This window comes from Lithohypha guttulata (assembly GCF_036872675.1).
Source record: "Lithohypha guttulata strain CCFEE 5908 chromosome Unknown scaffold_3, whole genome shotgun sequence".
NCBI classification, from domain to species: domain Eukaryota; kingdom Fungi; phylum Ascomycota; class Eurotiomycetes; order Chaetothyriales; family Trichomeriaceae; genus Lithohypha; species Lithohypha guttulata.
The window spans coordinates 2,256,455-2,277,583 of NW_027042752.1; the positions used below are offsets into that span (position 1 = coordinate 2,256,455).

Below are 21,129 nucleotides of genomic sequence, written 5' to 3' on the forward strand. Positions count from 1 at the left end.
CCATCGCTGCCGTCGTGCTAACTTTATGGCTGTAGCTTGCTTCTAGCCTCCTCAATTGAGACCACAAACGATACTTCCATCACACGGTAACACGAGAAGGTATAAAGAACTCCCATGTATCACAAGATCAAGGTCTTCCATCACAAAACCATCTGATAATCTAACCACAGTCATTCTCTATAACGCTCTTTCGACTCACGTCGCGAGTCAAAGCCGATTGAAATCGTTTATTCAACCATGTATTTCAGCAAAGCTGCTTTTGCCCTGGCGGCACTTCTCCCAGCCCTGAACGCTGCCCCACTCCCTCTACCACAAGACGAACCATCCACTCTTCCAAGTGTGGCTCACAAATACATTGTCACTCTCAAAAGTGGCGCCGACTCAACCTCACATTTATCCTGGGTTTCTGATGTACATGCTCGAAGCCTAGCTCGACGACAGGAAGGTGAAAATGTTACAACTGGTGTTGAGAAAGAGTTTACCATCAATACCTGGAGAGCTTACACTGGTCAATTTGACGATGCTACGATCGAGCAGATCAAGAACAGCGATGATGTCGATGAGGTTGAAGAGGACCAGATCTGGACAATTGCCGCTCTCACTACTCAGTCACCTTCGACATGGGGTCTAGCCAGCATCTCTCACAAACAACCTAACACATCTGGTTATGTTTATGATACATCTGCTGGCTCGGGCACATTTGGCTACGTCGTTGACACTGGCATTAACACTGCTCATGTTGACTTCGAAGGCCGAGCCTCGAATGGTTATAATGCCGTTGGTGGATCTTTCACTGATACAGTGGGTCACGGTACGCATGTCGCTGGTACCATCGCCTCCAAGACATACGGTGTTGCCAAAAAGGCAAGTGTGATCGCAGTCAAAGTCTTCGCTGGTGAGCAAGGTTCAACGTCTACCATCCTTGATGGCTACCAATGGGCTGTGAACGACATCCGATCGAAAGGTCGACAGAACAAGGCTGCCGTCAACCTCTCTCTTGGTGGTGGCTTCTCATCCGCCTTCAACCGTGCCGTCACTGCTGCCTTCAATGGTGGTGTCGTTACCGTCGTTGCTGCTGGTAACGAGGACTCCGATGCCTCGACCACTTCTCCTGCTTCTGCTTCAGAAGCCATTACTGTCGGCGCCATTCAAAGAGGCAATGCTCGAGCAGCATACTCCAACTTCGGCACTGTTCTAGATATCTTCGCTCCAGGCACTGATATTCTATCTACCTGGATTGGTTCTACCACTGCCACCAACACTATCTCCGGCACATCCATGGCTACACCACACGTGGTCGGCCTTGTTCTCTATCTGCAAGCTCTCGAAGGTCTTTCCAGCCCGTCAGCTGTCGCTAGCCGATTGACTGCGCTATCGACACGCAATGTTGTGACGGATGCTCAAGGTAGCCCTAACAGGCTCGCCTATAATGGCAACGGTGCTTAAGCAATGCTTCTATTTGGCTGTGTACTGGTGCTGGATCACTTTTATTACGAGGAGCCTACTTACGACCTGTTCAACAACAGGTAACCATGTTGACAGGATATACGACTGCATTTGGCATGAAAAATATGCAGTGTCAGAACTACCTTCTGGGTCATTCGTGATGCTAGCACGTATCACATTGCGAGACATCTTCTATATATTCAAGATAGACCAAATAATAGAGCCTGATTTGATCGTAACATCTTCACTCGTCTATACTGTATCACAAAAACACGAATCGAGCGTCATGGACATCCACTCCCTCATCACGTCCTCTTCCCCTTCACCATCATCCGTCTCCTCGCCTCCCACCTCCCCCACCCAGCATCCTGCAAATCCTCCGTAACAATCAAATCTCTCAATCTCACCAACCTTGCCAAATAAGTATCTAAACCCCACTCAACCCACCCCTCCGTCCTCAACCATGACGTCCCCATGAACCACAAGAGCGCGAATAGAATACCAGCAATGACACCGACGAGAACCTGTCTAGGTGTGTGGTAGGATAAGTATATTCGAGAGGCAGCGACTGCTGTGGCGCCGCAGATGGCGAGGAGAGATAGGACGAGGCGTTCGAGGAGGGAGGATTGTCTGTAGGTTGGGTAGATTAGTGGGTCAAAGTTGTTAGTGGTGGTGCTAGTCTTCCCAGTTATGGTGCTCGAGCGAGGCGGTGAGTTGTGATGACGCTGTGTTGATGGTTGATGCCGCAGAAGGAGAAATGATGTTAGTGAGACGGCGAAGAAGGAGACGAATTGGGCGTGGGAGCTGGGCATGCCGTAGCCTTTGCCGTGCATTTCTGTAGAACAGCAAATATCAGTACTAGCATGACGAGTCTCCCTTCGTTAATGTATCGTTCGCTCAAAGAAGTGAGCATATGTACACATGCTCGAAGGAAATCATAGACTTCAAGACCCAAAGGCAGAAAAAAAAACCAGTACTCACGCTGCGGTCTATCCTCCCTAATCCACCGCTTCAACCCAAAATTCAGTAGCTCACACGACATTTGTCCGGTGAACATGAGGAGAACCTCAACTTCCCGCGTCGCCCATATCAATGTCACGTAGATGACGCAGAGTGCTTGTGGGACAAGAGCTAGCCATGCTGAGACGTAGGACCAGTGGTCTGCTGGGTTCTGTTTGTGAGAAAAGAAAGGTTAGAGATGTGTCTTTGGAGATTACTGTGGTGAATGGGAAGTACCGTTCTGCAGAATTTGGCGTGTGTGTGGTGCCTGCTCAACTGAAGCCAGGGATGCTTTGTTACGAGTAGGTGGTACTTACGTAGCGGACATGGGTTAGGGACAAGGATGCGAGGAGAGGGTCGTCCATCTTGGTCGCCGTGTATGGAGGTTAGATGTGTGTACTGACTTCGAGCCTAGAGATACAGGCCGTGTCGAGCTTCAACTACTGATTTTTACTTGCATATCGACGGGAAGAGAGCGATGTCACGACGTAGAAAGGAGTGCATACGGTTCAATGTGGCGGTGCGTTGTGGCTTGGCAAACCTATTAGTAAAATAAAAGACTTCGTTTCTGGAGACGAAACTCCTGGACCAGCCATCACGTTTCCGGCCTCGTCAACCCCAAGCACAAAGATTGTGATAACAACTCTCTTGCACTAATTGACCAATACTCACATGAAGGCATAGAGTGTGTACAATGTGGACTGATGAGACAAAACTTCCTTTAGCCTCATTCTTCTAGCTCAGCCATTGCACTAAGTACGTTGGCAGTCTTGCACTGCACTACTCGGCTCACGTGATAACTCCGCACGGGTCCTTGCCTCTGCCTGCTCGGATATCATCAATGGAGACTCGTGGCGGTGGATCTGTCCAGTCTGGAAGGTTGTATGTGGCCTGCACAATCTGTGAGTATTTCCATTGAAAATCGATTGTCCTGATTCGTACCTTGTAGTAAAGTTCCAACATCATAGAGACATAACTGTCGGCGTTGTCTAGAGTGGTAGCCGCTCGTCCTGGAGTTCGCTCAGACTCCCCTCCCGATCTTTTGAGTATCGTCGAAAGCCAGGCGCCATAAGCCGCGGTCTCAAAGCCTGCTCGATGTTTCACCAATACATCCTCAATGAAAAAAGGGTATGCTATCAACGTTGCCATCTCCCAATGCATAAGTTCGTGCATCATGACTCTTGCAGAACTATAGCTCGGCTCGTCCGTCGCTGAGGTGCAGCCTATCTCTATTGCTCTCCCAAGATTGCTTGGCTGAACAGCTGTTAAATCTTTGTGCTTGTCGAAGAAGGGGGGACAGAGTGAAATAGTCCTTTTTCGTATCCCATGACCATCCACATACTCATGGCTAAAAGCATCTGTACCCCACTTGGCACATGGATCTGCAATGTTAAGGGCGGGATGTTTGCCGTAGGAAATTTCAAGCTTTTCTAGTCTGTATCTCTCGTATAGGCACCTTCGATACTCGGCGATTGGGGGGGTTGGGCCGCCCAAGATCGCCACCAGGACGCTCAAAACTTCTCTAACTGTAGTCAGTTGAGCTGGATGAAAGTAACGGAGGAACGATGGATTGTCTGGTGTTGGCTTTATGGATTCAGCATCGAGTATGGGCAACGACTCGGCCAAAAGTATTTGAGCACCTAACAGAGAGTTCGTGGTTTTGACCATCGCGGCAGCCTGAGCATCAGGATCGGCTGGAAAATTGACGAAGTCGAAATAATCGTAAGCACTGTATGTCGGTTCGAATACTGTGCTTGCATCAAGAGAATCGTTGAGCGCCTGATGAACGTCTTGCAGTTCACGTAGCGAATTGGCTGACCAAGATTGTTCTTGAGATTTCTGTTGGCCATTCGAGGTGACGCGCGATACCGAGATGAAATTGCGAACAGAGTTTCCCAGGCTTCCGAGAAGTTCTGACCAGTGGACTCGAGCGTCGACTGTGCTAGTCTGGGTCCAAAGAAGGACACCGATCACGCAAAGAGCATGACATTTCATCTTGAGCAGGACGTACTTTGCAAAATATGTAGAGACGCATATGAAAAAGAGAAGGAAATGCTGCAACTTGTCTATAGCATTACCTTTAATACCAATCGTGTAAATTGTGCAGTGGCATCGCGTTTGCTATTGGGAATCCGCTACCAAGCGACAATTTCATCGAAGGCGACAGTACTTTAAATTGGTCCGCGCAGGTAAAGCGAAATGCAACTGAGGAAGTCGAAACCTTGGCTTGACCTTGCAAACGACTTCTCGTTCTCCAGACGATAATGTTCTCGAGGTCATATGTATGTCTTATGTTTGGGGCACAGGCTTAAAGAGAAATGTCTGAGCTCTAGACTGTTAATCCATGGCCATGTGAACAGAAGAGAATAACGGAGGTTCATAAAATGTCAAAGACCAGGACACAACGAACGGGTGGGTTGAACACTGCAGAAACTATGTCCACGAGTGTCTGAAGTCTGGTGGCGGGAGATTCTGAGTGGACTTTAACGAATCGACACACTCAACTCAGACTAAGGATAATAGTGTACGCCGTGAAGTTCAGAATGTATCAGACTATTTTGCGTCGAAAGGTGTCAAGTTCAGATTGATGGTATGATATGAAGGGTAATACTTTCAATTCACGTTGTCAGGTCCTGCCCAGAGTCTTGGCCGTGGAGCTCGACACCCGGAAGCTCGGGAGGGTTGATTCCTCGCTCATACATTCATCGTTAACTCATCCCACGTAAGCGCGATAGAAACCCAGATATCGCAAAATATCTTAGCCGCAGTGCTTGTTTTCATGCAGTGGGACGATTCTGTACTGACATATCTTCAAGATACACCTGCCATATGCTAGAGATCGCAGATAGCGACTAAAGCTAATTTCCAGAGGACGCTCTATGCAGAAGACCACTTCTCACTCAGGGACAAAATCCTGCTTGAGACAACATAAATGGATGGGTGAACCACCGAGTGACCATGAAACGCGTCGTCCACCATGAAAGAGAATGAGACCTTGAAAGACGAAGTGTGTTCTGACTCAAGTGGTTTTGGGGGATTGAATGGCCTCGCAGGAGTGCTTGCAACAAAGACGACGCCAGAAGTCTCGGATCTCTAATCATACAGCCATTGTTGCTTGCAACCAGGGTGAGTACCTACTTGAGACTCAGTTCAGCACAGATGAGGTGGTAGCAGGAGAGACGAGAGTTACCATGGTGAGATAAATAGAGTAGATATCTGACTGTCATGTTAACCAGACTTCATCTTCCACAACCGGTACATATCAATCCCTTGCACAGAACATCCTCTCGAGCTTAAAATCTTTCTAAAACAATATGGCAGGTCCAACAACAAGACAGCTCTATCAGCTCTTGACTCTTCGATACAAGTGCGCAGCCGATAGCCGTCACCATAGATGCAAACGAAGACTAGGGTTGAAGCGACAGCGTGGTTTGTATGCGAACTGCGAAACACTCCGACGGCAGCTGAGCAGCCAGTTGCATCCTAAATATGTACTTCGCACCCTCAAAGCAATGGCAGACATCAAGATTTGCTGGCAGCACAAGCGAGATAGTGTTGTCAAGCTGGTTCTTTCGTGGCTAGAAAGAATTTTAGGACAGGAGTATGCCAGCTACATGGGACGAGACGGCCATGCCTTGCTTGAGGCCGCAAATGAGCCAGATACCACGGAGAACAACCATGAAGACGGAACATCAGCTGGCGGCCGAGCGCATCATCGTGGCTCCAACATCGTAGCAGCACTCGATGAGCGGATGAGAATGCGGCGAAGCAGAACTCGAGGTTCGACCGTGCGCTTGCGAAAGGCCTCCTCGTCTTCGGTTGTAGCATCGGCATCATTTCGACCTGAGGCAAGTCTTTTCCCAAGAGCCTCACCGAGTGGGATATCTGCACCAGAATTATCGAGCTTGTCCAACGACACGAGTGTCCAACGTTGGCTGGACCAGCTACCTGACGAGGAGCCACCTGCGCCGGCTCCAGAGACACCATCCTCTTACCACACGGCCGCTTCAGAAACATCATCTGATCCAGCTGCATGTTATGTATGCGGTAAAGGTATCTTGAGAGACACGTCAACGTTCACGTGCGGTGGTTGTGGGCAAGTTGGTCATGCCGAGCATATTTTGATGCACCACTGGTTCAATTCACTAAGAGGGCCGCGGTGGCAGTGTCGTACCTGTCATTGGCAGGCCGTGCCACCTTGAGGGAGAGATTGAGATTGGGGAACAGTTCGAGCAAGGGCAGGCGTAGGTGAAGGAAGCAACATGGTGTAATTGGTACAATGTCAAAGGGTAGCATAGAAGACAGCTGGACCGATCTAGTGCGCAAATATAATTCGTGGAAAACTGTCTGCAATTTAGTCACTGTCTCGTCAAATAGCTCGCAAATTTTAGAGCGCATCCAAAGGTTGTAGTTGACCTGAGATAGGAGTTCACCTGCAGTGCCTGACATGTCAGAGCTTGTCCAAGGAGAACGATCAAACTCCGAACCAGCAAATCGCGTTCTCTTTTGACAGAACTAGCGCGTCCATAGCGCGATTCGTGCCTGATGACGCTGACACGAAAAAGTAATGTTGCCTGAGTTGTAGTCAGACGCTGGCTCGATGGTGTTCGTCGCTTGCAGAAAAGGACGGACGACAAAACCTCGGATTGTCGCAGGCCAGAAGAGTCTGTCTGCTTCGCAAGTCTTTTGTTTTCTAGAATCAAGATTTACTGATTCCATATCTGGTGTAATTCTGCTTCCGTGAATCCACGGAACTTTATTACAGTATGCTGGACCACAGATAACATCAACTCCCTGTGCAGAAAGATGGATGAGGACGACGAACGAGCGATCGAACTATCTACTATTGCCGCAATCTTCCCCGAGCTGGTCATCGACCAAGCGCGACCGTTTCATGCTACGCTCGATGTTCCTGTAGCGCCTGAGAAGCCACTCAAGATCTACTTCCAATCTTCGACCACCTCTGCGCCACTGGATGTGTTAACGCCTCCCGGTACAGATTCGTCCGGAAATGAGGGTGGGCTTAAACAGCCTGCTGCTACACCACTTGCTGCAGTGCTCAACGTCGATGTGCATCAACTGTCTCATTTGCCACCACTGAAGCTTGACATATCGTTACCAGATGGCTATCCTCAACAAAGACCGCCGGATGTGAAAGTCCATGCGCAACCTCTTTGGCTACCTCAAAAGACGATCACTGATATACAGGCTCGCTGCGCAGAGTTGTGGAAGGATTGTGGTCAAGATCAAGTCGTTTACACTTTTATTGACTATGTACAGCAAGAGGCGGAGAAGGCCTTCGGGCTTGCAGATAACCCTGAACATAGGTTTGAACTGGCAAGCGACCTCAAATTGATTCTGCTAGATCACGACCTGAAGCGGAAGCGCGAGCAATTCGAGAACGAGACTTTTGAATGTGGTATCTGTCTGGAGCCAAAGAAGGGCAAGATATGTCACAGAATGCTGCTGTGTGGTCACGTCTTTTGCGTCGCATGCCTACAAGATTTCTTCAACAATTGTATCACAGAAGGCGATGTGGACAATGTAAAATGTCTCGACCCAGGTTGTGGCAAGGATATAGTTGTGGAAGTCTCTCCTGGGAAGAAACGCAAAGTCGACCGGACGCTCAATCCTAGCGAATTACTGCAGATACCGATCGACCAGGAGCTGGTTCAGCGATATGTGAGATTGAAGAGAAAGAAGAAGTTGGAAGCTGACAAGAACACAATCTATTGCCCTAGACAATGGTGTCAGGGAGCTGCAAAATCCAAGCGCCACCCTAAATCCGACGATCCTCTTCACGACGGCACAGCTTCTGACTACGAATCTGAAATCGAAGAGAAGCCTACCAAGAGAAAGAAAGCCGATCCCGAAGATATTCCTATGTCAGAGCGTCTGGCTGTATGCGAGGACTGCAACTTTGCCTTTTGTTCCGTCTGTAAGAAGGGCTGGCATGGCGAATTGGCAAGGTGCAATCCTCGCCGACAAGCAGAACTCAACGAGGAAGAAAAGGCGTCCCTTGAGTACATGCAGCGCTTCAGCACACCTTGTCCAACCTGCAATGCACCAGCCCAGAAAACTTATGGCTGCAACCACATGATCTGCTTCAAGTGCAAAACTCATTTCTGCTATCTTTGCAGCGCATATCTAATGCCGGATAATCCTTATAGACACTTCAATGAACTCAAGAGCACGTGTTACATGAGACTTTGGGAGCTGGAAGGTGGAGACGGTGCTGATGTGGGTATAGGCTTTGCTGGAGGTGCCGCAGCACCCTGGCAGGCAGAAGACCTAGAAGACGATGACTTGGATGATGAAGAGGAAGACTTACCAGCAGAGAACTTTGGTGCATTTGGTGGAGATGCGCCCGCAGCGTGGGATGACGATACCGACGACGAAGAACCAGCTCCAGATCAACGAAGACCAAATCGGCCGCATATCGAGCTCGTCAACTTTGCACGAAATGGTGCTCCCCGACTAATCGAATTACAGCCCCCACCGCGAGCTCCTCCACCTGCGCCAAACCCACCTGCACACCAGCAACGAGGCGGTCATCGTGGACGAGGAGGTAATGCTCAAAGAAGAGCACCGGCACATGCAGTGCCAGCACTAGCGGTTCAGCCTGCGCAACTTCGAGCTCACATACCTGGCAACGGGAACGACGCAGCAGCGGCCCCTCAAGTTCGAGCCGCTCCCGGACAAGGCAATAACGCTGAACAGGGAATACAACGATTCATCAGGCTGGCACTCGAAGATAGAGAAGATGAGTGGGATAGCGATGAAGATTAGTTTCTGTACAGCCTCGCGAATTCGCAAAATGATTTAATCAAGTTACCTGAGTACATAGTAATGGCAGCAGATTTTGCTCGATGACCAAGAAAGAAATTCACTTCCTCGTCGAATCTGGATGTTCTCGCACACCACAAGCGTGAGATGTGTCCGTAATTTCTGTATTTTGTAGCAACATGTTTCCTACCACTTTCTCGTACTGCATTAACAGTCAGCTCCTGACATGGATTCACCGGATATGCCTTCGGAAAAGCCATCCGCTCTGTACCACTTCACGTAAGATGTGACGCATGCTACTATAACGTACATGTCTTCGTACTGCGTGAAGTCTTTATCTAATCATCGATTATCTTTGAGCTGGAAGTGATACAAAGTACCAAATATCTTGAACAACAGACAAGGCACGAACATCACCACAGCATACTAAAGCAAGCATGGCATCCATGACCGGCCAACAAGACCTAGGCACAGGCGACCAAGCACCAGCACAGAACCAGACTGGCGAGTCTACAGGTGGTCGTCAGCGGGTTGCAGAGACAGAATCGAATCAGGTAGGCTCTATCTATCGCCAAACTTCTAGGATACTATGTACTTACATCCGGCAGAAATCGTCAGTGTCCACAGGTGGTAGTGGTAGTGAAGGCAAAGAGGAAAAGAAAACCGGAAGTCAGCTGGATAATCTGGATGGTGAAGCTGGTGAGACGGGGGGAAGTATTGATAAGAGTTTTGTGCAGGGTGTGAAGGATAGTGTGAAGAAGTGAGGGTGATTGCACTGTAGAATCTCGGCCGATGCATGTAAAAAAGGGTGTGTATGTTGAAATTTCAGTCGTTTTGACCCTATGAGCTCTCACTAAAGATCGCATGCTCCTTCCAACCCATAGCCTTCGTCGTAATCCTGCAACTCTCCAAGATCCGTCCCTTGACGCCACCCGTTCTTCCTTTCTCATTGTCCATAGTGTAGATGTCCATTCCTTCGAATGCACCTATAGCTGTCTGGAAGTCTAAGTTCTTCACAATCCGCCAGATACGCAGCATCTCGTCGGGATCTAGTGGAATGCGGTTTGGCACGGAGTACCAAAAGCTGAAACTGATTTTGCCCGGTCGGCCTGGAACAGGGTCAGTCGCCGACGGCACAGCGAAGATGGTATCAGCTATAAAGAGAACGTCTTCGTAGTGCAGTAGCAGGGAACCAGGGAAATGACCTCCTGTCACGATCGCGTTCATGCCAATGTCTTTGCCGCGCGGTAGGATGGGAGTGCTGAGCTCAGTGAGGAATCTGATCTCTGCATCTGGCGTGTCGAGGCGTTCTAACCATTCCTTGTCGGGTGCTCCAACGTAGATGGGGCACTTGAACGTTCGAGACCAGTCTGCCCAGGTTGAGTAGTAGTGAGGATGGGAAATGACGATCGCCTCGAGACCGCCGAGATCCAGGATTTTGTCGATGGTTTCCTGATCGAGAAAGGGAATGAGATCCATTAGGACGTTGCCATAAGGTGTTTGAATGAGTTCTGCCCGATTGCTAATTGCGAATTTGGGCTCGGTGCGGACAGACCAGATATGGGGATGGCGCTTGTCCTGCCACCAGATGTTTTTGTGGTTTTGTCGTAGAGTTGCAAGAGTGGTGAAAGTTTGACCTTCAGGAGGTACGAATTGGCGAGGGTCCTGGAGCTGTTAGTTGACAAGTAATTCTTAGTATACTCCCTCATCGTACATCGCAGATCTTGCATTCTTCCTTGGCCTGTCTCTCCTCCACCGGAAACTGTGTACCACATGCGTTGCAGATGAGGAGATTATTGGAAGTAATCAAGACAGAACTGCCAGCTGCCATTGTGGTCGTGCTTTGGCAAGTCGATGTTGAGACGGTCGAGTGAAAGTGGTGGCATGGCCGTCAGCACTGTGCTTGCCATAAATGAGGGTAGCCTTCGGTTTTATACCTCATCGAAGGTACGCCTAGTAGTTCACAGGTGGATTAGAGTTTTGCCCTCTCAATAATGGTAAAGACCATCTTCTGCCTGCATGGTCGAAGCTTTCTCCAGAAAGCTGGTTGTGACACTGCATCTGGGGAAGTAGGAGAAAGCTTATTTAGTAGGCCTGGCTCATCGTACTTTCATTTTATCAATCGCCATCATTTGGACTCAAGGTTCCGCTCTACAATACAGTCGAGGTCCTGAAAGCAGGTAGATGGTAACAGAGTGTCAATAGCAGATTACAAACCAGTTCCGCTCAGTTGACGATCATCATCTAGCCAGTTTAGTAGAAAGGATTGTCTACACGTAGATCTGTCACGGTGTCAGAACCGGTACCAGTAGATGTATGACTAGCGAGAACGAGAAAGGACAGATGTCTGAATTGAGATTCCGCGAGCTTCAGGTCTGCGGTAGTTAGCATTGCCGGAAGCCATCAACGATTATTAAGCTACTTGATATCGATGCTGCAGATCTATCTTGATTCGTAAAGCTGAGGAGACGTCTTCGAAGTCTAATCAGCTGCTACTGTGACCAGAAAGGTTATAATATGCGAAAGCTTGGGCACGGGGTTCTGCCCTGTATCTTTCGAACGCCGGGGTGACGCTGTTTGTTGTAGACGTTATTGCTGCATCTACTTCTTTGACGATTGCAGCAAGCTATTGCAAAAACAAGAGAGACGTCTGTCGAACCAGACAGGCAACCCAGAGCGTAGAGTCTGGACTAGACTATGCCAGATCATGTTGACAGGTAGTTGAAGGAGAACACCGACTCTGACGTTGGATACAAATTAAGCTGCACCTACCATATTGAGACGTCTGTTTCTGCAACAAGCTCGTGATTGACCACTCAGCTGAAAAAAGCCTTAATAGTTTAGCTGAGCTGGACGCCTGAATGCTAGGTCTGGAACACTGTAGGCACCTCTTCCTCGTTCAGTAGCGCTATGTACATATGTATAGTAGTCATGGGTCAATCGTCCGGTTGCAGAAGCATCCAGCAATAAGAGTCAATGATATACCTGGACGAAAGGAGCCAGTAAACCCAGATCAAGCACGGAGCGCAGAAGAATGCTACAACAAGGTGTTGGGCGTGAGCCTCCAGTGGGGTTGTTGCTCTTTGGTACCTTCGAAGCATACAGTACTAGGACTATGACCGTTACATCAGTACATAGTTGATTCAGGTGCAGGACCAAAAGCAAGACGGCGATGCAGTGAAGTAAAGAGAGGCTGAGTGGAAAGAAGGACAGGACGAGCGCAATGCACTGCCAAGACTGATATGGGGTCAAGTACGGGGCTTCTCGAAGTCGCAGTGCAGCCCCAGAAATGCACATGCTTTTCATTTGAGCGCCCCTGAAATTACCTGCGAGCCTCAGACAAGTTGTCGCGTACAGTGTCTGAGCCTACATTCGAAACAGATACGATCGCAGACCCTACCACATCGTCGCATACATCTTTTCGCGGACACCATGGCCAAAGCCAAAGCACAACAACCACAGAAGAACAAATACTCTGTAATATTGCCCACTTACAATGAGCGCCAGAACCTGCCAGTACTGGTGCAAATGCTCTACGACTCATTCACAGCAGAAGATCTAGACTGGGAGGTCAGTACACCATATTGTCCTACTAAACAAGAAGTGCTCTAGACTCACATCCCTGCCTTTCACAGATCATAGTAGTAGACGACGCAAGTCCTGACGGCACCCTCGAACGCGCAAAAGAAATACAGAAATCCTTCGGCGCGAACCGTATAATCCTCAAGCCACGGGCGGGCAAGCTTGGTTTGGGAACGGCATATGTTCACGGTCTACAATTTGTGACAGGAAACTTTGTGATAATCATGGACGCTGATTTCTCGCATCATCCCAAGTTTATTAAAGATTTCATAAAATTACAGTCCGCGACGGGATGCGATATCGTCACAGGCACAAGATACAGAAGTTACAAGCCCAAAGGTCTGGATCAGAAAATGATTGGTGGTGTATACGGCTGGGACGCGAAGAGAAAGTTGACGAGTCAGGGCGCAAACATTCTTGCAGATTTCCTGTTGGCGCCAGGGGTCAGTGATCTGACGGGCAGCTTCAGACTGTACAAGAAGGAGGCTGTGATCAAGGTCATTGAAGCGACAGAGAGCAAGGGTTTCACGTTCCAGATGGAGCTGATGGCCCGTGCAAAGGCCATGGGACTTCATGTCGAGGAGTGTCCGATCACATTTGTAGATCGAGTCTACGGCGAGAGCAAGCTTGGTGGTGAAGAGATTGTGGAATATTTGAAGGGATTGATTGGATTGTGGTCCAAGGTATAAGAGTTCGGTGCTACGTCGAGAGCCAGATTTAGTTCTCAGATTGCGAGCATCTCTCGTGTCTGCATTTCCCTCGGAAATGCAATCTGCAGGTACTTTATATACAACGGCTATTGCGGATTGCATTCCGGTGCCGGGTCAGGACAATCATGTTGGAGCAACAATGCGCGAGCTGGTTTGATGATAGGACCCCTGGTCAAGGCGCAGGAAGTACGCAACAGCAGAGATCCGAAATGGTCCATGTGGTCTTTTCTTCTTCCCCGAATCAATCCTCGAGACGAGCCAGCTACGAGACGAATTTCGCTTCATGTCCCGAACTTCACTTAAACTTGCTGCGGGTTACCTTCTTCACATTAGCGTGTACTGCAAGATCCCAAAACTGTGGCAGTTCATGCAACCTGTATTTAGCGAAACCATGTACCTACTCGTTTGGTAGAGTTCTGCGATCGCCCATTCTCGTCCCGCTAATCTGGTAACTATAGGCGAGTCATGTTCCTGTCGATCTTCTTGGGTTCCCTGATAGTGCCTACCTGCCTGGTACGGTAATGATCGTTGTTCCGATGGGGGCGGTTGTGAAAATCAGCTCCGTCGAAAGTACTTGGCTTGAACTACTCTGTTGTGAGTCTGGAAAGGATGGCTGGCTCCAAGCATGAGCTCCGAAGAAACCATTGAGGACGCAGGAATGCACGGGTCAGGTTCTCTTATCGACCAGCATGGCGCCCAATATCGTCGGACTCGAAGAAACAGGTCACTACGAGTCGAACATTTTTCCGTATAGTAGTCTCGAATGTTTTTCGGCTCGATGTCGAACGAGCACGATCCTGTCCCATGGGTCGTGCCCTAGATTTGTTGACAGTACCTAGCTAGGCATTGTGTTATTGCGGTTGAGTACAATGGTCCATCCTGGCTACTTTGCCTCTTCGCTGTGGGTGAATTGATGAACATAAACATCCGGATCCTTCTTCGAAACGTTGAGGAGATGGACGGAAGTAAGCAATGTAACCTAAGTTCGATCTCAGAAAGCATGCCAAGTTCTCGGGACCTCAATTTTTCTGGTTTTTTTGATTGGCAATGCTCCGAGGTGAATATATCGTAGAGCTTCAGCTTGGAGGCATCTAGAACTGGTCTCGAAATGTCATTGGTATTTCCGAAGCCGTCGATCCTCGAAAATTACAGTCCTCCGATTCGACGCGAAGCTGCTCGAAAGTCTGCTGCCCAGACTGACTATCTTTTGCGCCATGGATATGGTGACCACTGGAACGTCAGGGTGCAACTTTCCCCAGGGTACGTTAGCCTTCTTACCAGGTAATCGGGACGGCAAAGTATCCATGAATGTGGTAAGTTCGACTAGCGCAGGAGAATTAACCGACGTCTCAGCATGGCCCGCTTAGTAGTAATTACATATCCAGTGCCGATCTCTGCATCTGCGGTTCTAATTGCGAAGCTTTTACACAAGCCGCACGGGAAAGAAAGGAGGAAGCCGAGGTCAGACTGTGGCCAGAAGAGAAATTTTTGCTGACCGAAGTATCACCTTTCGGCAATATTGGAAGAACTTGAATTTCCCATGTCACAATTGTGGTAGATAGTGTGAAGATCCTTGAAATATATTCCAAAACATCGTCCGACAGACCTGGTCGAATCTGCGAAGGTCGATGCCCAGGCTTCCATAGGGTCTCGAGCAAGGTATGTGGATCGCAGCAAAACCATAAACGTGGGTTTGCCGTTGCAATGGTGGGACTTTCTATGTGCTAGCGTCATGCAGCACCGATCTCCCAACACCAATGATGCTGTTGATTGTACTACAGTACTTGATGAATTTACGGTAGTGATATTCTCTTCTAGGTTTTCTTTCGTGCGGCCCTGCTAAGACGTTGAAAGGGGTCCGTGATAACCGCTGATGCTCATAAGTCCTTGAGTCCGAAAACGTGCCTTTGCTATCACTTACCATATACTACGATGTTAACACTCATTTCACCTTGAGATTCACAATGTACGACGCTAATTTGATTGCTACCCGAGTATCGCTCGTCAATCCTCACTTGTAGTTGGGACTTCAACAATATATACAAGGCAATCATAGCACGTTGCGATGACGCAGGTCTAATTCTGTGTCAAGGCAAGTACGTATGTTGCAAATTTTCCGCCGAGTTTGTGGCGGATGGAGGGAGAGGGAGAGACAAGGCGATCAAAGACGAGATAGTCAGCCGCCCACGATGCCGCCAATGAACGAGGTTGAAGCAGTTCCAGCCATCAATACAACTCTGACTGAACGAGTGGTATATCAGCCAATACACCCATCTATACGGCCCCTTCTTGACCCAGAATATGTCACTTTTCACGACCGATATGTCCAATACGTTCGACCCGAACAGCTAGAGCCTTGGAGTCCACACGTTCGAACTCGTTTTACCTGGCCGTACTCCGGCTCGCCCCTCACTCCGGTCGGAAAGGTGCAAGATATTCGAATAGACTCGGACTTTACCATTCGGGCGTTCAGTCCTGCGACTAGTACGACCACAAGCAGGAGACCTGTGGTCATTTGGCTTCATGGAGGCGGGTTCGTGGGTGGCAACATCGATTCTGACAACGATCTATGTTCTTTGATCTGCAAGAAAGCGGACTGCGTTGTTCTGAATGTAGACTACAGATTAGCACCGGAACACCCTTATCCTGCTGCGATTGACGATGTGATGGAGACATTGAAATGGGTGAGCAGTGATCGTGGTGTGCAAGAGTTAGGCATCGACAGAACAAAGATCGTGATTGGGGGAGCTAGCGCTGGTGGTAACCTTGCCACTGTGGGTGCCCTGTTAGCAGCCCAACTCTCGATACCGATCATGCTGCAAGTGCTCGTTGTACCTGTCACTGACAACACGGCTACTCTGGAGACGTTGTGGTCATCGTACCCACATGCGCCGGGTTTGACTGCACCCAGAATGACCTGGTTTCGCGACCTGTACATTTCCAACCCACCACAACAGCGAGATTGGCAATTGTCTCCTCTGTACGCACCAACTGAGCTCCTGTCTCAGTTACCAAAGACTTGGATCGCTATTGCTGGTCAGGATATGCTGTCTACCGAAGGTCTAGCATACGGTGAATTACTCCGTAAGGCAGGAGTGCAGACAGACATGCGTGTCTATGATGGTATGCCCCATGCGATGATGGCACTGAGTGGTACGTCGTCCCTTTGCTATTCTGGCATGTACTACTAGTTACTGATCAGCGTTAGGTGTACTCAAACAAGGGCGACAGTGTCTTGAAGATGTCGTTGAGATTATCCGAGGCACTCTTCAGGCTAACTAGCAGCGATGCCAAGTCATCTCACAAACTCGAGCTCAAGCAATGCCCCTTCCTCAAGGCGGTTCGCTGACTATGCTGTGTGGTTGAATCTCTCGAAGCTGCTGTTTGCTACGACATCGATTAACCAGAGCTTGATCGCCGGCGCGCTCGCTACTAGCTAGACGCCGAAAGTCACACATCGACCTGACAGATCTCACCTTGCTATTCTTCTTCGTGCTCGGGATGAGAGGTCGAACAAGCTCCGATCTCGTATGTTTAATTTCGACTTCAATCTCAATCGAACCTATCTCGAGTCCATCAGTGCCTTCTGACTGATGTTGATGAATTATAAACGCTAGTCATGTCTCGACCACTTATTTGCTCACGATGCTGTCGAAGACTCGTGTAATCGTGACCTGCGGCCCTTCTAAAGCTTGTCTCAGACTTTTTCGGCAACGATAATGATTGAGAGCTCCTTTGATTGGCGCGAATGTGTTCTTGCAGTCAATATGCCGTGCGTGCTGTCAGCATACAATTAATGTTGTAGCACGGTTGCTGAGTGATCGGAAAGTGGAAATGACGCTGATACTGTTACTCTGCACAAGTAGTGTTTCAATAGCGCCGTAGTATGGCCAGTCGAGGCGATATCATGTGCAATCTTTAGCTTGGCGAGTTGCGCTTGCCGTCTTGACGACCTTGATGTACAGCAACCACGTACAAAATGATCCTAGCATGAACACTCCGGATTTAGAATGCGCGATAATCATCAACCACTAACAATGGCTCAATAAATGTTCCTGTATTGCAATAATGGATTTACTGGATTTACACGTGACCTAGAGCAATGGAAACCCAACCAACACAGGACGATAGACAACCGGTCCAGGAGCTGCTATTGAAAGCGGACGAGGTTGATGCTGGCACTACAATCAAATCACCTGGCGATACACGGCCTCTGAGCGCACTGACTACATCTGGAAACCCACCTTCTCCTGCTAAACCTGCAGTACCGACAAGGCCAGGTCTGAGACGTGAGACATCGACGCCTCCTCCACCACCTCCTTCACAACCTCCGCCAGCCCCGCCGACTCAGCCTGAAGATCCCACAGATTCGCTGAGTCTGCCACAGCTCAGACAACTGGTTCGACATTTTCCTAAACCTGAGGCTAAAGCATTCGCGTATCAGTATCAGGATGCCCAAGAATTTGCTATAGAGATTGACGAGTGGTTCCATTACACCGCCCCCGATCAGGACAGAGATTATCTGCTCACGGCCCAGGAGAGTTTCGAGGACAGCTGGCAGTCCTACGCCCGGACTGTGCTCAAACGCAAAGATATCACTTGGCTTGACGCAGAGCGAGCCCAGCAGACAGATTTCATTGAACATGTTGGCCCTCGAATAAAAAGTGACGATATTTCGGAGCGTCAGAGAGCTGTAGCTTCTTTGCTGTTCGTCCTATGCGGAGTGTGGAAATTGACTGCAGGTACTGATCAATCTCCTGACGATAAGACGGACGACAAGCCAATTGGAAATTTGGTGCAGATTGAATGGATGCACAAGAATGTCGATCTGGTTATTACTACAGGTGTCACAGTTCCTCTCTATGACAACTTGAGGAAGGCTCTCGAACGACCCTTTGCGGATGCTGGAGCAAAGCAGGATGGTGAGGATGCATACGAAGGTCTTTTTGATGATGCACAATATTGTGAAATCTCCCTATGCCTTTCCTGCTTCTACATGATTGTCGAGTCGGCACGCTCCCGGATTGATCATGAAGCAGGTCGTGCAATTCGACGACATCTCCTCAACCGACGACCAGACTTCCTCGTATTCCTTACACGCACAGTATCTCGACTAAGATGGGACGAAACTTACAATATACCCTTAATGCATGCAGTACAATTACTTTGGAAATCTATCTTGCTAGCATTTGGGGATACAAAAGATTGTATAGAACGGTTGAAGAACGACTTACAGCCTCGAGCCGATCGATTCTCAGCAGACGCATGCAAGCCTATCCTAACAGCATCGCCGTTGGACTACCATCTCTTTCGCCAAGAGATCACATCCAAGTATCCTGCATACAATCCTCCTCTTCCGTTGATTCCTCTTGAAAATGACCAAAGAACGATTCTTCCTCCACTTCCTCATCATGCAGCCAAGATTGAAACCTTCGATGCTTTTCACAAACAAGGACAGCCGAGCGGGTCAATCATGCACCAGCCTGTACATATCGCCACGCCCGCACCATCTCCTCCACCTTCACCAGCTGGTCCTGGAGGCAAAGGAGGCAAGAAGCAGAACTACCAAACCAACCAGAACTTCCCGTTCCTCTATCCTCCTCTCGACAGTGACAGTAACAGTATTGGTGGGCGTGGAGGTGCGCAACACCAGGATGCGACGGTTGGCCGGAAGTGGGAGGGCAGTGATATACCAGCTTCCATTCTGGAGGCAGGAGAACTTTTCGCTAGCCGAATGCGGATGACGCGAGCAATGAAACAATTGTGGAAAGAACGGGATGAATTTATGCGCTACGATCGTGGTTGGTCTTCGCAAAGTAAAGATGAAGCTCAAAGGAAGCACGACTCGAAGAAAGAAGTTGCGAATGGAGATAGAGCTCAGGACGTGGATCTGCAAGATCGCATGGACGTGGTCGAAGAGTACTTCCATAAGGCTTTGCCAGATTTGCAATCGCTGATCATCGTGATGATGAAGGTCATGCTCACCAACGTGCAGGACATTTCTGTTCGCAACACTCAACTGCAGGAAACGCAAAACTTGCAAGGGGCACTACATCGAAGTAAATCAACCAGCAACCTGAACAACGCTCCAAACACGATACCGAATCCACCTTCACCGCCACGGCCAAGCGAAATGACACTAGATGACCTTGACAACATCAGAACACGTGAAGTCAGCCAGAAGGCTATATCCGCGTGTTTGTTCTTGATGCTGAAGTGGTTCAAGATCAGCCACATACTCAAATTCGAATACATCACACAGCTTCTGCTTGATTCTAATTACATCCAGTTGACGCTCAAATACTTTGCACATCAGAATTTAGAAGAGCTAGTCTCTTTTCGCTACGATCGTGACGACCTGTCTTTCTGGCGCTACTGTCAGCTTCATTCGGATCGTCCACCACTATCTCCAACATCGCCAAGTCATCATTCGGACCACGAAGGATCAGACGATGATGCTGTTCCACCACCAATCCAGAGACACCGTCGCTCCTCAACTTCAGCTTCTGATGGTGCTGAATCAAATCAAGCACAAAAGGGGGAGCAAGGTTCAATCACCATCAGCACTCCCATTGACCAGAATGCACCTACTGCATCTCCACAACCACTCGTTGACGAGCTAGGCAATCCACTGACTGACTTTCCAGCAAATCCATTGCCAGTTGACAGTTTCAGTACGCGGCATTTTCACACCAGTATATCCCTCCTTCGCATTCTTCAGAAAGTGACACGTGGCAAAGCTCATCGAGTTCTCCTTCTCGTCTCCTTTAAATCTGCTCAGATTCTTCGTCGGATTCTCCGTGTTCCAGAACCGACGCTTCGGTTGTATGTCCTTAAGCTGTTCAAATCACAAGTCCCTTACTGTGGCCGTAAGTGGAGACAAAGCAACATGCGAGTCATTACAGCTATATATTTGCATTGTCGACCAGAATTACGTGATGAGTGGCTCGCCGGCCTACATGATGCAGCTCCTGGAGCAGGAATGGGTGGTCCGGGAGCAGACGGCCAGGGCGGCGACTACGACGAAGCTGTGCCGCTCGAATGGGGTCTAAGAGGTTTGACCTTCTGGTGGATGAAAAGACAATACGGAGACATGATGAAACTCAAATCACAGCGTAACAGGAAACCTGGTGAAGATTCGAAAGCCACAGATGAGGAAGCTGGTCAGGAAGTCAACGACGAGGAGAGAGACTTCTTCAAGCGCGAATTAGATGCTGTTGGCTGGGGTCTAGCGGAGATGAGATTCCGAGGGGAGGGCGAGGATGTCGGTTTCGGTGAAGAGGCGCCTGGGCTCAACAACGAGGTGGTAAGTGGTGTTAATGGTACACAACAACCACCCACACCTGTTCCGGGCCAAAATCGTGGACAGGATTTCGGAATGCATTCTGCACGATGGGCTGCTGAGTCACCAAACTCAGAGTTTGGACCAATGGGTATTGCGCAAGGAGGGCCCGGGCTGGGCAGCAATATGCCTGCTTGGCAGTAGTATAACCAAGACCCGCTTCTCAAATTGAGGCGAGTGAAGTCGACGGAGCATAGGATAGGACACCAGCTCGAATTTAATACAGGCGAGTGTCGTGAAACTGATAGCATCGTACAAGGATGC

General features: G+C 49.1%; 8 protein-coding genes across 8 annotated transcripts; 6 read left to right on the forward strand and 2 right to left on the reverse strand.

Annotated features, from left to right (window-relative positions):
- Nucleotides 1-237: 237 nt before the first annotated feature.
- LTR64_004603 (uncharacterized protein) lies at nucleotides 238-1,446 on the forward strand (the record flags this gene model as incomplete). Its single annotated transcript, XM_064898948.1, has 1 exon — nucleotides 238-1,446. One exon carries the CDS (start codon nucleotides 238-240, stop codon nucleotides 1,444-1,446), a length of 1,209 nt encoding a protein of 402 aa, XP_064754905.1.
- A 1,788-nt stretch (nucleotides 1,447-3,234) lies between these two features.
- On the reverse strand, nucleotides 3,235-4,440 carry LTR64_004604 (uncharacterized protein; the record flags this gene model as incomplete). Its single annotated transcript, XM_064898949.1, has 2 exons — nucleotides 3,235-3,634; nucleotides 3,788-4,440. The coding sequence occupies 2 exons, from the start codon at nucleotides 4,438-4,440 to the stop codon at nucleotides 3,235-3,237; spliced, it is 1,053 nt and encodes a 350-aa protein (XP_064754906.1).
- A 2,811-nt stretch (nucleotides 4,441-7,251) lies between these two features.
- LTR64_004605 (uncharacterized protein) lies at nucleotides 7,252-9,234 on the forward strand (the record flags this gene model as incomplete). The annotated part of the gene is made up of 1 exon (XM_064898950.1): nucleotides 7,252-9,234. One exon carries the CDS (start codon nucleotides 7,252-7,254, stop codon nucleotides 9,232-9,234), a length of 1,983 nt encoding a protein of 660 aa, XP_064754907.1.
- Nucleotides 9,235-9,668: 434 nt separating this feature from the next.
- On the forward strand, nucleotides 9,669-9,995 carry LTR64_004606 (uncharacterized protein; the record flags this gene model as incomplete). Its single annotated transcript, XM_064898951.1, has 2 exons — nucleotides 9,669-9,785; nucleotides 9,840-9,995. 2 exons carry the CDS (start codon nucleotides 9,669-9,671, stop codon nucleotides 9,993-9,995), a joined length of 273 nt encoding a protein of 90 aa, XP_064754908.1.
- A 76-nt stretch (nucleotides 9,996-10,071) lies between these two features.
- LTR64_004607 (uncharacterized protein) lies at nucleotides 10,072-11,062 on the reverse strand (the record flags this gene model as incomplete). The annotated part of the gene is made up of 2 exons (XM_064898952.1): nucleotides 10,072-10,902; nucleotides 10,946-11,062. The coding sequence occupies 2 exons, from the start codon at nucleotides 11,060-11,062 to the stop codon at nucleotides 10,072-10,074; spliced, it is 948 nt and encodes a 315-aa protein (XP_064754909.1).
- A 1,601-nt stretch (nucleotides 11,063-12,663) lies between these two features.
- DPM1 (dolichol-P-mannose synthesis) lies at nucleotides 12,664-13,502 on the forward strand (the record flags this gene model as incomplete). The annotated part of the gene is made up of 2 exons (XM_064898953.1): nucleotides 12,664-12,801; nucleotides 12,867-13,502. 2 exons carry the CDS (start codon nucleotides 12,664-12,666, stop codon nucleotides 13,500-13,502), a joined length of 774 nt encoding a protein of 257 aa, XP_064754910.1.
- Nucleotides 13,503-15,712: 2,210 nt separating this feature from the next.
- Nucleotides 15,713-16,805, forward strand: LTR64_004609 (uncharacterized protein; the record flags this gene model as incomplete). The annotated part of the gene is made up of 2 exons (XM_064898954.1): nucleotides 15,713-16,676; nucleotides 16,732-16,805. The coding sequence occupies 2 exons, from the start codon at nucleotides 15,713-15,715 to the stop codon at nucleotides 16,803-16,805; spliced, it is 1,038 nt and encodes a 345-aa protein (XP_064754911.1).
- Nucleotides 16,806-17,625: 820 nt separating this feature from the next.
- On the forward strand, nucleotides 17,626-21,009 carry FAR11 (Factor arrest protein 11; the record flags this gene model as incomplete). The annotated part of the gene is made up of 2 exons (XM_064898955.1): nucleotides 17,626-20,392; nucleotides 20,453-21,009. 2 exons carry the CDS (start codon nucleotides 17,626-17,628, stop codon nucleotides 21,007-21,009), a joined length of 3,324 nt encoding a protein of 1,107 aa, XP_064754912.1.
- Nucleotides 21,010-21,129: the final 120 nt, after the last annotated feature.